Here is a 13,927-nt window from a genome sequence, read left to right on the forward strand (position 1 = left end):
ATTCAACAAAGTTTCTAATCAACAACAAAAAAATTATTTTTAAATGGCCGGGTATGGAAAAAAGGGGGGCGGGTATGGTGGTGCACGCCTTTAATCCCAGCAATGGGAGGCAGAGGTCGGAGGATCGCCATGAGTTCGAGGCCACATAGCAGGTCAGCCTGGCTTACAGTGAGACCCGACCTCGGAAACAAATTTTTTTTTTTTTCCCTAAAGGAAAACTGAAGAGACGGCTCAGCGGTTATGGCATTTGCTTACAAAGCCTAACAACCGGGGTTTGAGTCCCCAGTACCCACGTAAAACCAGACGCACAGTGGCACATGCATCTGGAGTTCGTTTGCAACGGCTGGAGGTCCTGGCGTGCCCATTCTCTCTCTCTCTCTCCTTACAAATAAAGTCTTTTTTAAAAGCAAATGATAACTGAGTTGGTGGCACACGCCTTTAATCCCAGCACTCGGGAGGCAGACGTAGGAGGATCGCGGTGAGTTCGAGGCCACCCCGAGACTCCATGGTGAATTCCAGGTCAGCCTGAACTAGGTTGAGACCCTACCTCGAAAAACCAAAATAAATTAATTCATAAATAACTGAAGCTTAACTTGAACGGCTGGAATTGTACCATCGGGCATCAGGGCCGCGGAAGTCAAAACAGGGGTGGAGTGGGGTTCCATTTAACCCCAGCCCCAGTTCAGCTCATCCGGAGGGGTGGGGGAGGGGTGGTTTTTCTCACTGTCTTCCAGAAAGTTCTTGACCTCCCGATCCCCCCCCACACACACACACCCCCACGTAGCAAGGTGGGTGTCTGGACAGGTTTCCTCCGGTGCCACGCGGGCTCTGCGCCAGGCCCGTGGGCCTCCGGTGGGCGCGAGTCCGAGCGCGGCTGGAGAGCTCGGTTCCCGGGAATTCCCGGGAAAGCCCCGGGCTGGGCGGAGCTGGGCTGGGCTGGGCGGGCGGGGCGGAGCGGCGAGCGCCTCCGGGGACGGCCGGGAAGGGGCGGGGAAGGGGCGGGCCCCGCGCCCGGCGCTAGCCATGGCCTCCGTGGCCAACTGAGCCGCTCCACCGAGCTCCGGCAGCGGCCGGGCGGGCGGGCGAGCGGGCGGCGCCCGGGGGCATGCTGCCGCCGGTGTGTCCGCTGCTGCTGCTGCTGCTGCTGCTGCTGGGCGATCCCGGTGCCGCGGCGCCCCCGCCGGGTAAGACGGGCCTGGGACCCCCCCCCCAGGTCCCCGAGACGCCGTGCGGAGTGCTCCGATCTGCTGGGGGGGGGGGGCGCGCACTGGTGCTCCCGATAGGGTGGAGGGGTGCGCAGGGGTCCCCGGTCTCTGGGATCGCGCTCGGCAGGCAGGGCTCCTCGGGGAGCTGCGAGACCTGCATCGGGTGCCGGGCACCGCGGGGAGCCGCGGCGGGTTGCAGGGTGGCCGGCGGGGAATTCCAGGCGATGCGCTGGAGAGAGCCCGAGGGACGAGGGACACGACCTTCGCTGCCCAGCCTCCCGGGTCCGTGCCCCCTTCCCCACCCCAGAACCGGCACGTTCCCAAGCGAACCCTGGAAAACCGAAGGTCTGCTTCTGCCTGCACGGATTTTTTTTTTTTAATTTAAATTTTATTTTATTATTTATTTATTTTTACCATCCTGGCCTAAGTAAACTCAGTCCCTGCCTGCAATGTCCTCCCCCCAGGCCTGACCTGGAAACCCATTAGGACTCAGACCTTCTCAGCAGCAATGTCAGTGAGGTGTATGGTGGTGGTGGTGGTGGTGGGGGACCCAAATGTGGTTGTGGCCGGCCGGTACATGAAATGCACATAGTTCTTAGGGAATCTTATAAATGGAGAGCAAAAATGTTTGTGTTCCCTCCAGCTTTGTGTTTGTGGAATGGGGTCAGCGGAACCACACTGCCCTGCTCCACCCAAGCTAGCCCTTTACCCTGACTCAGCCTCCTGCTTCTAATACCAACGGGGCCTATTGATGCGCCAAACATCAAAAGTAAGGAAAACGAGAAAAGACCAAGGACCGTTCTCCCTTGTATTCTTTCCTATGTGGAGACCAGACCAAAGGTTGGATAGCTGTGGTATCTGCCTACATGCCTGTAGCACTAGAACTCGTGATGGGGAGGGCTAGGAGATCCCCAGTTTGAAGTCAGCCTGAGCTTCACACAGCCAGGCCTGTCCCACACAATCTCAATTATTTAGAAGTTTCTCCCATTTGAAGATGGTGTTTGGAAAAGGTTGGCTTACTTCTACTAGCTCCTCTTACAAATGCCATTAAGTACCGTGTCTCCTTAACAGGAGGGACGAAGCCTTGTCCAAGAGGATGGGTCGTGGTTACATGGTTAACTGTTTTTCCATGAGAGTTATGCACTAGGGTTTAAAATCTTTTCTTTACTTGCAAGTAGAGATAGAGGAGAGAGAATGGATGTGCCAGGGCCTCTAGCCCCTGCAAACAAACTCCAGATGCATGCATCACTGTGCATCTGGTTTTACCTGTGTACTGGGGAATCGAACCTGGGTCATGGGGCTTTGCAGGCAAGGGCCTTAACCACTGACCCATGTCTCCAGCCCAGACAATTGGGCAGCAGCTTATGTGGACATTCTGTCCAGTCCTCCTTCAGATAAGATCTGGTCATTGCACAAACTGTGTGATGGACAAGTAGTGGTACTTTGTTTCAGGGCTACTGAGGGTACAGCACTGACTAGGGCTAGCTTGTGAACCGTGTGTAATGCACCTGCTGGGAGTCCAGAGGTTGAAAAACGTATTTAGAAGCTTTACAATTTGACATCCAGGTGCATGCCCCCCCCCCCATTCATGATTAACTTTTATGGAATAGCACCAACGTTGGGTCTGTGGTTCATCTGCAATGGGCTGGATCTCACAGACCCTTGGAAAAGTAATGGCACTGGATGTGACTCTCTTAGTCAGCAGCCTACACAACTCTTATTTGTGAGCAGAGTGGGACCCTATCTCGAAAAAAAAGAAAAGTATATAAAACAAAAAGATTAGGTGAGTAAGCTGGGCGTCGTGATGCACACTTTTAATCCTGACACTCATGAGGCTGAGGTAGGGGGATTGCTGTGAGTTTGAGGAGTTTAAGAATGAGTGCCAAGGCTGGAGAGATGGCTTAGCGGTTAAGCGTTTGCCTGTCAAGCCTAAGGACCCCAGTTCGAGGCTCGATTCCCCAGGACCCACGTTAGCCAGATGCACAAGGGGCGCATATGTCTGGATGTCCTTTGCAGTGGCTGGAGGCCCTGGCGCACCCATTCTCTATCTATCGGCTTCTTTCTCTCTCTGTCACTCTCAAATAAATAAATAACAAAAAAAAATTTTTTTTAAAGAATGAGTGCCAGCTCAGCCTGGTCTAGAGTGAGACCAGCTTCAAAACAAAAGATTAAATGAGTCACATTAATTGTATTTTATTTCATTATCTGTGCAGTGTGTTAAACCAAACTACGCTGGTCAGACCCAAGAGAGCTTTTGTTTGGGGAGGGTGGGAGAAGGTATAGCATGTTGTGATGTGGTGTGGCCTGTGTGTATAAATATGCACACCCATGTGTGTACTTCTTTATTGCACTTTCAAATTATTTCCTGGAAACTGAGTCATGTTGGGGTTACAGGTGTGCACAACCATGCCTGGCCTTTTATGTAGGTGGATAAGGATCAAACTCAGGTTCACCTGCTTGCTCAGCAAGCTCTTTTAACTGCTGAGCCATTTCCCTAGGCCTTTACTAGTTGTTTGGGACAGGATTTCATTGTAGCCCAGGTTGGTCTCAGAACTCTCTTCACAGTTGAGGATGACAGATGACCTTGAACGCCTGATCCTCCTGCCTCCACCCTTTTAAGTGCTAGGGTTACAGGCCTGTGCCTGGCTAGCCTATTCCTTTGTTGTTATTTGACTTGTTTAGCAGTGCTGGGGATTGAACTCGGGGCCTTGTGGAGACTAGGCAAGTGCTTTCCCACTGAGCTACATCCCTAGCATGGCTAGCCAATTCTTAAGGGCATATGAAGTCTCCCAGGTAGATCAGGCGTCCATGAGTTGGGGCAGAAAGGTAAAGTAGATGGAGCTGTGACAATGAGGTGCAGAGGTCACAAGTCACACAAGGTACACCCAGCTTATCTCTTCTTGCCATTCGTGATTCGTGACTCATTGTCCCGAGGACCACGAAGAAGGAAGGTAGAGCAGAGCTTTGCACACCCTGGAGAGCCAGGGAGGTTTTACGTGGTAGGAGCTCTACAGTGTCTTTGAAACTGCGGTGCCCACACCTGGGGACTGTGTTTGTTTCCTGTCATTGCTACAACAAATGCCCATCAACTTAGTGTCTTACAGCAGTGGACTTACTCTCTTAGTTGTGGAGTCGGATGGGAATCTCCCGGGGCTAGGCGTCACGGTTCTAGATGGGAAGAAGAGTCCATCCCTTACCTTAGCCAGCATGTAGACAAACGCTTTGCAATTTCACTGGACCCGCCAAGACATGCCAAAATTGTCTCCCTAAATTGAAGCCATCTGACTGGAACCTAAGGTTGGGGGGGTGGTTGTTATTTTGGTGTTTTGACGTAGAGTCTTGCTGTAGCCCAGGCTGACCTGGAATTCACCATGTCATCTCAGGCTGGCCTTCAACTCACAGCAATTCTCCTATCTCTGTCTCCCAAGTGCTGGGATTAAACTTCTGCGCCACCACGCCTAGCTGGTTGGGTTTTTTAAAGCTTTCAAGTTTTATTATAGCTATAACTTAAGAAGAGGAAGAGGTAGAGATGGCCCACTGGATAAGGGTACTTTCTTGCAAAGCTTTCCTGCCTGGGTATGATTCCCCACTACCAACATAAAGCCAGACTCTCAAAGTGGCACATACGTCTGGAGGTTGTATGCAGTGGCAGGAGACCCTGGCACGCCCCCTCTTTGTCTTTCTCCCTCAATCTCTCTCAAATAAGTAATAATAATAATAAATTTTAAGAAAAAACTGGGCTGGGGCGATGTCTTGGTTAACGGAGCTTGCTTGCAAAGCCTAATGACCTGGGTTCACTTCTCCAGTACCCACACAGGGCCAAATGTAGAGAGTGGTGCATGCATCTGGAATGCCTCTCGAACACATGCATACATGCTCTCCTTGCAAATAAATAAAAATGGTTAAAAATAAAAAGTAAACTCAAGAAAAGGGAGGAAGGCAGAGCTCTTGCCAAAGGAAGTAAGAGCAGGTTTGAGAAACCCACCTAGAGAGCCAGATTGGAACTTTTTCTAGGTTTTGGGTGGAGGCTGAATTTACCAACCCAACAGGTTTCTGGGTGGTATCTCAGGAATCTCAATCTTCCAGGAAGAGTGTAGCCTTCTCAAAAGGGGTAAATTGTTTTGTTCTGGGGAGTAACTTCTTTCTAGGGAGGGACTCAGGTTGAGTTAAGAACTGACAGATCAGGCTGGAGAAATGGCTTAGTGGTTAAGGTGTTTGCCTACAAAGCCAAAGGACCCAGGTTCAGTTCCCCAGCCAGTTGCACAAGGGGCACATACATCTGGACTTTGTTTGCAGTGGCTGGAGGCCCTGGCACACCCATTTTCTCCCTCTCTCTCTCTCTCTCTCTCTCTCTCTCTCTCTCTCTCTCTCATAAATAAATAAAGTTTAAAAAAAAAAACAGATCTAAGGAGGGAAGTCCTTACTGCAAGGACAGGCTCAAGGATATTACATACCTCACTTTTTTTAAAGATTTTATTTATTTACTTATTTATTTATTAGAGACAGAAAGAGAGAGAGAGAGAGAATGGGCATGCCAGAGCCTCCAGCCACTGCAAACGAATTCCAGGTGTATGCTCCCCCTTGTGCATCTGGCTTACGTGAGACCTGGAGAATCAAACCTGGGTCCTTAGGCTTTGCAGGCATGCGCCTTAACCACTAAGTCATCTCTCCAGCCCATGCCTCATTTTTATTTTAGGGGCCTTGTCACCCTAAACAGCCTCAGTCTCCCTCTCCCCTTTGAAGAAGTAACCCTAATTGCCAGTAGAATGTAGAGGCAATGATCAATCTGGCTTCTTCGAGCTGAGTCGAGTCATCTGGTGTGACGGGGTACTTCTTCAGTGAGTCTACCTAAGGGACCCCAAAAGTACATTGGTATAACATAGAAACACAGTTCCAGATAGAGGTTGAGGAGGAAGAATAAGATACAGGAGTTAGGGCTGGAGAGATGGCTTAGCGGTTAAGCGCTTGCCTGTGAAGCCTAAGGACCCCAGTTCGAGGCTCGGTTCCCCAGGTCCCACGTTAGCCAGATGCACAAGGGGGCGCACGCATCTGGAGTTCGTTTGCAGAGGCTGGAAGCCCTGGCGCGCCCATTCTCTCTCTCTCCCTCTATCTGTCTTTCTCTCTGTGTCTGTCGCTCTCAAATAAATAAATAAAATTTAAAAAAAAAAAAAGATACAGGAGTTAGGGGGAAGTGGGTACTGAGCAAACTGGAGCTCTTTAGGGTTCCCAGGCTTGTAGATGTTCAGGCCCTGGAGGGTGATGGAAGGGACCCAGGTAGAATTAGATTGTTACACCACCATCTGAGAGTGGTCTGAATATAACTGAGAGGAGAGAAAAAGCACACGAAGTCTAAAAATTATCAGACTACTACCATTGGCAATAGGCATATTGAATTCTCTTTTACCAGGAAGATCCAGAAATCCACTTTATTTTTCTTCAGTTTTTTTTAATTTATTTTTGTTTATTTGAGAGCAACAGACAGAGAGAAAAAGAGGCAGATAGAGAGAGAGAGAATGGGCGCGCCAGGGCCTCCAGCCACTGGAAACGAACTCCAGACACGTGTGCCCCCTTGTGCATCTGGCTAATGTGGGTCCTGGGGTTATCAAGCCTCGAACTGGGGTCCTTAGGCTTCACAGGCAAGTGCTTAACCAGCTAAGCCATCTCTCCAGCCCCAGAAATCTACTTTTAAAGCTGTAGAACCCAAGCTTTATCTGTAACTTTATTTTAAAAAAAAAAAATTTTTATTCATTTTTATTTATTTACTTGAGAGTGACAGAGAGAGAAAGAGGCAGATAGAGAGAGAGAGAGAGAGAGAGAATGGGCGCGCCAGGGCTTCCAGCCACTGCAAACGAACTCCAGACGCGTGCGCCCCCTTGTGCATCTGGCTAACGTGGGACCTGGGGAACCGAGCCTCGAACCGGGGTCCTTAGGCTTCACAGGCAAGCGCTTAACCGCTAAGCCATCTCTCCAGCCCTTATCTGTAACTTTAATTCCCCTTTGCTATGTAGCCTAACGTAGTCACAGGACCTTTGAAGACATCTTGGGGCGGGCGGGGCACACTAATCTGCCTATGGTAGGACACATCCGTTGAATATTGTGCCCAGCACAGGGCCATCTGTTGTTGGCCACTGCAGACAGTGTCTTGGGAGCCAGCTGGTCCCACGGCAGAAGCAATTATCCATTCATGGAGAACAGGGAGACTGAAATGGTTACATCTTTTAAATAACTGGCTGTAGTGCCTAGTTTGCCTTTAAAAAAAAAATTTTCTTTATTGACAGCTTCCATAATTATAGACAATAAACCATGATAATTCCCTCCCCTCCCCCTCCCAATTAGTTCTTTCATTTTGATGTCATCGTCTTTTCTTCCTAGTATGGAGTCTTTGTGTAGGTAGTGCCAGGCACTGCAAGGTCACATCAGGAAAATGGCATTGTAAGCAGTACTCCCCTTTCTTTGCCTCCTACATTCTTTCTGCCACCTCTTCTGCAATGGACTGAGCCTTGGACAATGTGATAGAGAGGTCTCAGTTTGATTTATAATCTTGCATTTGTGGGAGGTTGTATTAGTCAGGGTTCTCTAGAGGAACAGAACTGCTAGAATGATTTTAAAAAGGGAATTTATTGGATAAGCTTACAGTAGCCCAATAGCAGTTGCAGGCCCAAGAATCCCCGAACCTGGTAGCTGCTCAGTCCTCAAGTCCAGAAGCCTCAGCAGTCCCGACCCGGCACTGCAGATGCTGGAAAGCCTGGAGGCTTCCTGAGGAGCCGCTGGGTTTCGATCCACGCGGTCTTCAGTTGATGTTGGTCTTCAGTCCAGGCTGGTCTTCAGTCCACGCTGGAAGGTAGTGAGCAGCTCAGGCAGCCAAGTGGAAGGAAGGAGGGGACGGGAGGGGAGGGGAGGGGAAGGAAGGAATTCTTTTTACCCACAGCTTCCTTATATCAAGTCCCCCTCTGAGCGGGGCCACCCATTCTGGGGGAAGGGCTCATCCTGGGGGAAAGACTTCCTCCTTTAGTTGATCCTTCCTAGAAGCAACCTGTGGATTACTAAACACTTCAAGTTGACAACACCTTAACTATCACAGAGGTCATTTCTTTATTCATGAGGAAATTGAGGTTGGGGTGACTGGATATTGTGGCCATCAGCAGACCAGGCCTTTTTTTTTTTTTTTTTTTTTTTTTACATTTTATTTACTTATTTGAGAGAGGGAAAGAGTCTGAATGAGAGAGAGAGAGAATAGGCATGCCAGGGCCTCCAGACACTGCAAACAAACTCCAGCTGCATGTGCCACCTTGTACATCTGGCTTAAGGGTCCTGGAGAATCGAACATGGGTCCTTTGACTTTGCAAGCAAGCGCCTAAACTGCTAAGCCATCTCTCCAGCCCCAGACCAGGCCATTTGTCTCAAAACTCTTCTTTCCTACCAGGCCTTCAGGGCAGATGCTTCTTGTTATGGTTTGAATCTGAACTGTCTCCCAGGGGGTCATGTACTGAACACTTAAGTTTCAAGCGTGTGGTGGTGTTTTGAGAACGTTGGAGCCTTTAAGGGGTGGAGCCTGGCTGGCAGAAATAAATCAGTCGAGGCCAGCCTTTGAGAGTTACCTACCATTTTGTTCTAGCTGTTTGCGTCCTGGTCTGTCACCTTGTAAAGACCCACTGTTACTGACTCCATCTGCCACAGACAGCCATTTCCCTGTCCCTTCTCTGTTGTGATGGGATGAAGTCCTCTGAAACCGTGAGCCCTGATAAACCTTGCCTCCCTTGTTTCTGTCAGGTAAATTTTTTTTGTTGTTGTTGTAGCTTTTGTTTTTCGAGGTAAGGTCTCACTGTAGTTCAGGCTGACCTGGAATTCACTAGGGAGTCTCAGGGTGGCCTCGAACTCACAGCGATCCTCCTACCTCTGCCTCCCAAGCGCTGGGATTGAAGGCGTGCGCCACCATACCCAGCCCAGGTAAATTTTTAAAAATATTTTAGTTTTATTTATTTATTTGAGAGTGAGAACGAGGCAGAGTTGAGAGACAATGGGTGCACTTGGGCTTCCAGCCATTGCAAATGAACTCTAGACGCATGAGCCACCATGTGCATCTGGCTTACATGAGAGTCGAACCTGAGTTCTTAGGCTTGGCAGGCATGTGCCTTAACTGCTAAGCCATCTCTCCAGCCCTCTGCCAGGTTATTTTGTCATGTGATGCAATAGTAACAATTCTTGAGAGTCGTCCAAAACAGTTTTTGGCCCAGCATTGTCCAGCACCCCTGGCCCAGCCGGAGAGGAAGAGCAGGCTCAACCATAAAGCAAGGAAGAAAGAGAGAGCCTGCGCTTTGCATGGGGTTGAATGCAATGCTAAAGACATAGTGAATTGGCCGTGCCATCTTGGAAGTAGCACAGCCTTTTTTTTTTTTTTTTAATTTTTTTTAATTTTAGGTATGGTCTCCCTCTGGCCCAAGCTGTCCTGGAATTCACTATGCAATCTCAGGGTGACCTCAAACTCATAAAAATCCTCCTACCTCTGCCTCCCACGTACTAGGATTAAAGGCGTGTGCCATCATCCAGGCACAAGCCATTCTTTTTAATGTTTTATTTTTATTTATTTATCTGAGAGAGAGAATGTGTGTGTCAGGGCTTCCAGCTGCTACAAAGTCCAGACACATATGCCACCTTGTGCATCTGGCTTTATGTGGGCAGTGGGGAAATCAAACCTGGGTCCTTTGGCTTTGTTGGCAAGCGCCTTAACCACTAAGCCATCTCTTCAGCCCAGCACAAGCCTTTTTTTTTTTTTTTTTTAAACCACATCTTCTGTGCCAGCTATTCCAGGCCCAGGGGATAAAACTTCCCTAAACCCAGCACCATCTTGTCTTTTCATAGCGCACACTGTAGGGTTGAAAAGAGTCAGGCAGCTGCTAATAATGAGAAGATGCCAAGATGGAACGCTTCTGGTGGGCCAGGTCTGTTTTACTCACTAATTTTAACCATTAACTAACTCACGAATTCATTTGTTCCTCAAAACAACTCTGTGAAGGATGCAGTCACCGGACCCGCCTGAAGACACAGTTGTTTTGCCCACGGGCCTCCAAAGGCCACGGCAAAGTAGCTCAGGCAGTCTAGTTCTAGAATCTGTGCTCCTCGCCACCCCAGAGCAGAGGACTGGGTGTCAGCAGGAACAGTGACAGCAGGAAGCAGGAGTCACCCCCAGGGCTCTGGGCATTTTATTGGGGAGGCAGAAGTCATTCCGTTGAGCCAGAGTCTAAGCAGACATTAAGAGGGCAAAGTCCCAAGTAGGGCGTGTGCTAAGTGTTTCCCAGGGGGGCAAAGAGGAACCTTGCGGCCTGGAATGAAGTGGGTGGGGTTCAAGGCCTGGTCTGCTGAGCTTTTGAAGAGGGCAGTTCTGTAAGGTGTCGTCTAATGAATGGGCCACTTTTGGCTCTTCCCTGTGGAGTCCACAGTTTCAATTTCTTCTGTAAATATGGTAAGGTGAGGGTTCCCAAGTAACCCCTACTTAAGACATGAGTTCTAGCTCATAGCTGGGGAGGTAGAATGGAAGCTGAAGGTAATGGAAGACTGGTCTGAGAACGCCATCTTGTCAGGAATGTTCTTTGTCCTGTTACATTTATGGCCCAAGCCTGCTAGGTGAGCGCTCCGCCACTGAGCTACGTCCCCAGCCCTGATGGGGAGGTCCTTTGTCATCCCACCCAAGGGTAGAGCCCCCTTCATGTCAGCCACAGGTACCTCCACGCTGCCTTTTTTTAGCTGAATGTTTAGATTGTGAAGATGTGATTGATGCCAGGGGAGGGAGAAAATACTCCTGGTTCTTCCCTACACACGGGGGATGGTAAGGAGAGAGGTGTGATAGAAACTAGTGTGTGATTTGAGAGAAGTCCACACCCTAATCCCTGGACCGTGTACGTGACCTGACATGACAAAAGGAGCTTTGCTGATGTGATTAAAGATCCTGAAATGGGGGAAGTGGTGGATTTGTGGGCCATGTGGACCCCATTACAGGGGTCTTCGAAAAATGTAAGGAGGCAGAAAAGAGAACCAGAGAAAGGACTCATCCAGCCAGTCCTAGAGGGAGAGGCCTGTGGTAGTTTGAATGGATGTCCCCCAATAGACTCAGGAGTTTTGTTCAAGCTTTAACTTGATGTCACTGTGGGTGGGTCCTAGGGCCCAGCCCTAAGGATCTGAATTCCAGTCTAAAGGTGGGCGGAGCGCAGGAGCTCTGCCTGGGTTCCTGGAGTGCTCTTGCGTGTGGTGGTGGTGGCTTTTCTCTGTGTGTGTGGACCTATGAAAGGGAGCCAGCTGCTTCTGCCACTATGGAATGTCCCCTCGATCTGTCAGCTTCAAATAAATTCCCTTCCTCCCACGAGTGTGTCTGCTCTGGAGGTTCATCCCTGCCACGTGACGTGGTCAACGACCGGGCCACAGCCACAGGGGCGAAAAGGAGGCTCCAGAAGAAACAGCCATGCCGCCGTCTTGACGTGAAGCCCATTTTCAACCTCTGGCCTCTGGAGCTGTAATGCGACACATCCGGATGGTTAGAGCTCCTGAGCTCATGGTGATAATGTGAGATCAGCAACAGGAACCTAACACCAGGCAGTAAAAGCAGGTGCCTGAGATTCTCTGATGAGTGTCCAGCCCTAGCTGAGCTGCGCAGGCCTTCCTGGAACCGGTCTGTAGCTCAGTGTGAGGATATGCCACGTTCCTGCAACCTCGGTGAGCCAAGCGAGCCTGCCTCCTGCCCCTCCTTTGTCTGCCTGGCTTTGACCCAGTTCCCATGAGGCCTGCAGTGAGTGAGTGAGAAGTGTGGGTTAGCTGGCTGCATGGAGACCTAGAAATGAGGACAGCCAGCACTCACAGATGTGGAGGTTGGGGGGGGGGGGTGTGTGCTGTAAGTTAACAAACAGCGGCGACCTGTTGACCGTGTGCCCATTAGAAGTGCGGCTGTGACCTTGGGACGACTCAGAAGGTATCATAGTGCTGGAAAGAAGTGACTAGAGTACTGAGTAACATCTCAGTCACACCTTCCAAGGCTCAGGGTCTAATGCGGAAGAGGTGGCAGAAAGAATGCAAGAGCCAAAGGAAGGGTAGGACTCCTTACAACATGCTCCCCCCAGACATAAAATGGCCTGAATATCCATGACCTCACAGTGCCGGACACTACCTACACAAGACCACCATAAGAGGAGGAAAAGATCATGACATCAAAATAAAAGAGAGACTGATTGAGATGGGGAGGGGATATGATGGAGAATGGAGTTTCAAAGGGGAAAGTGTGGGGGGGGGGTATTACCATGGGATCTTTTTTTATAATCATGGAAAATATTAATAAAAATTGAGAAACAAAAAAAAGAAGTGTGGCTGGCCAGGTTGTAGATAGACCACACGCTGTTCTTCAGGGATGGATGCACTTGCTGAGAACCTGTGGTCTGAATTTCCTGCTTTGAACTCTAGAACAGTATGTTATTCAGCCTCTTTCTTTCCACCTTCTGGGTATTTGTCATTCATCTCTCGGTCAGAGAAAGTGTTACTGTGATTTCTCTTTAGAGAGGTTTCCTGTGTTTCCCATTGCTCACCCCATCTGCAGAGTATGTGTCCGAGAAGGTGGGTTAGAGCCGGTTTCTTCAAGGCTACTCCGAAAGTGGGGGAGGATTCTGATATATGTGGGGAGTATGTTATCCTGTTGGTTATAGTTCACAAGCTGTCCTGTGTCCAAACATCACTGAGAAGCTGGTGGTAAATGCAGGTCTCATGGCCTGGGGAGGTCGTCAGTAACATGCCTGCCTTGCAAGCATGAAGGCCTGAGTTTGATCTCCAGAACCCAGGTTAAAACAAAACAAATAAATAAATAAAGCAGGGGGGTGTGCTGGTGAAATGGCTTAGCAGTTAAGGTGTTTGCCTGCGAAGCCTAAGGACCCTGATTTGATTCCCCAGGACCCATGTAAGTGAAATGCACAAGGGGGTGCACATGTCTGGAGCTCCTCTGCAGTGACTGGAGGCCCTGGCGCGCGCGCACGCGCTCTCTCTCTCTTTCTCTCTCTCTCTCTCTCTCAAATAAATAAAATATTTTTTTAAAAACTTAAAAAGGAAGCTGGGTGTGGTGGTGCACACCTTTAATCCCAGCACTCGGGAGGCAGAGGTAGGAGGATCGCCGTGAGTTCGAGGCCACCCTGAGACTACATAGTGAATTCCAGTTCAGCCTGGGCTAGAGTGAAACCCTACCTCAACCCCCCCAAAAAAAACTTAAAAAGGGGGGAGAGTTGTGCATGCTTGTAGTCCTAGAGCTGGGGAGATGGAGACCTAGAGATCTCCGGGGCTCCCTGACCAGCCTTGCTTAATTGGTGAGCTCCAGGTCAGTGGGACCCAGATACGGGAAACAGAACTAGCACCAGAAATTTTCACACCAGCGTGGGCCCAGGGAAATCTCTTCCAAATCCCGGACCCTGACTCTTGGTGCATTCAGAACTTATATACCTTATATCGGATGAGTCTTAGGTATTAAGTCTCAGAACCCAAAGCCCTGGCCTAGAGCCAGAGACCATGCAATGGGCGAGTTTTACAGAAACGGGAAGATGGTTATTTAGCAGACAGATGCCAGCAGCTGTGCTTTGGGGCTAAAATGAAGATAGGATGGTTTACAGTGTGGGATAGCTGCAGTGCAGACCGTGGCCTTGAAACAACACAAAAACTAAACTACAGTGTTTGGCTTAACCAGCACAAAAAACTATACAGGA

At 49.5% G+C, this 13,927-nt stretch overlaps 1 protein-coding gene across 1 annotated transcript in view; it reads left to right on the forward strand.

Annotated features, from left to right (window-relative positions):
* Positions 1-1,105: 1,105 nt before the first annotated feature.
* The window catches only part of Ifngr2 (interferon gamma receptor 2), a 34,365-nt gene continuing 21,543 nt past the window's right edge, over positions 1,106-13,927 (forward strand). The window contains exon 1 of the mRNA XM_045150154.1: positions 1,106-1,184. Within this exon, the coding sequence (XP_045006089.1) occupies positions 1,106-1,184 (79 nt within the window). The remainder of the gene's footprint in view (positions 1,185-13,927) is intronic.

Source organism: Jaculus jaculus, chromosome 5 (assembly GCF_020740685.1).
Source record: "Jaculus jaculus isolate mJacJac1 chromosome 5, mJacJac1.mat.Y.cur, whole genome shotgun sequence".
In the NCBI taxonomy this organism is placed as follows: Eukaryota; Metazoa; Chordata; class Mammalia; order Rodentia; family Dipodidae; genus Jaculus; species Jaculus jaculus.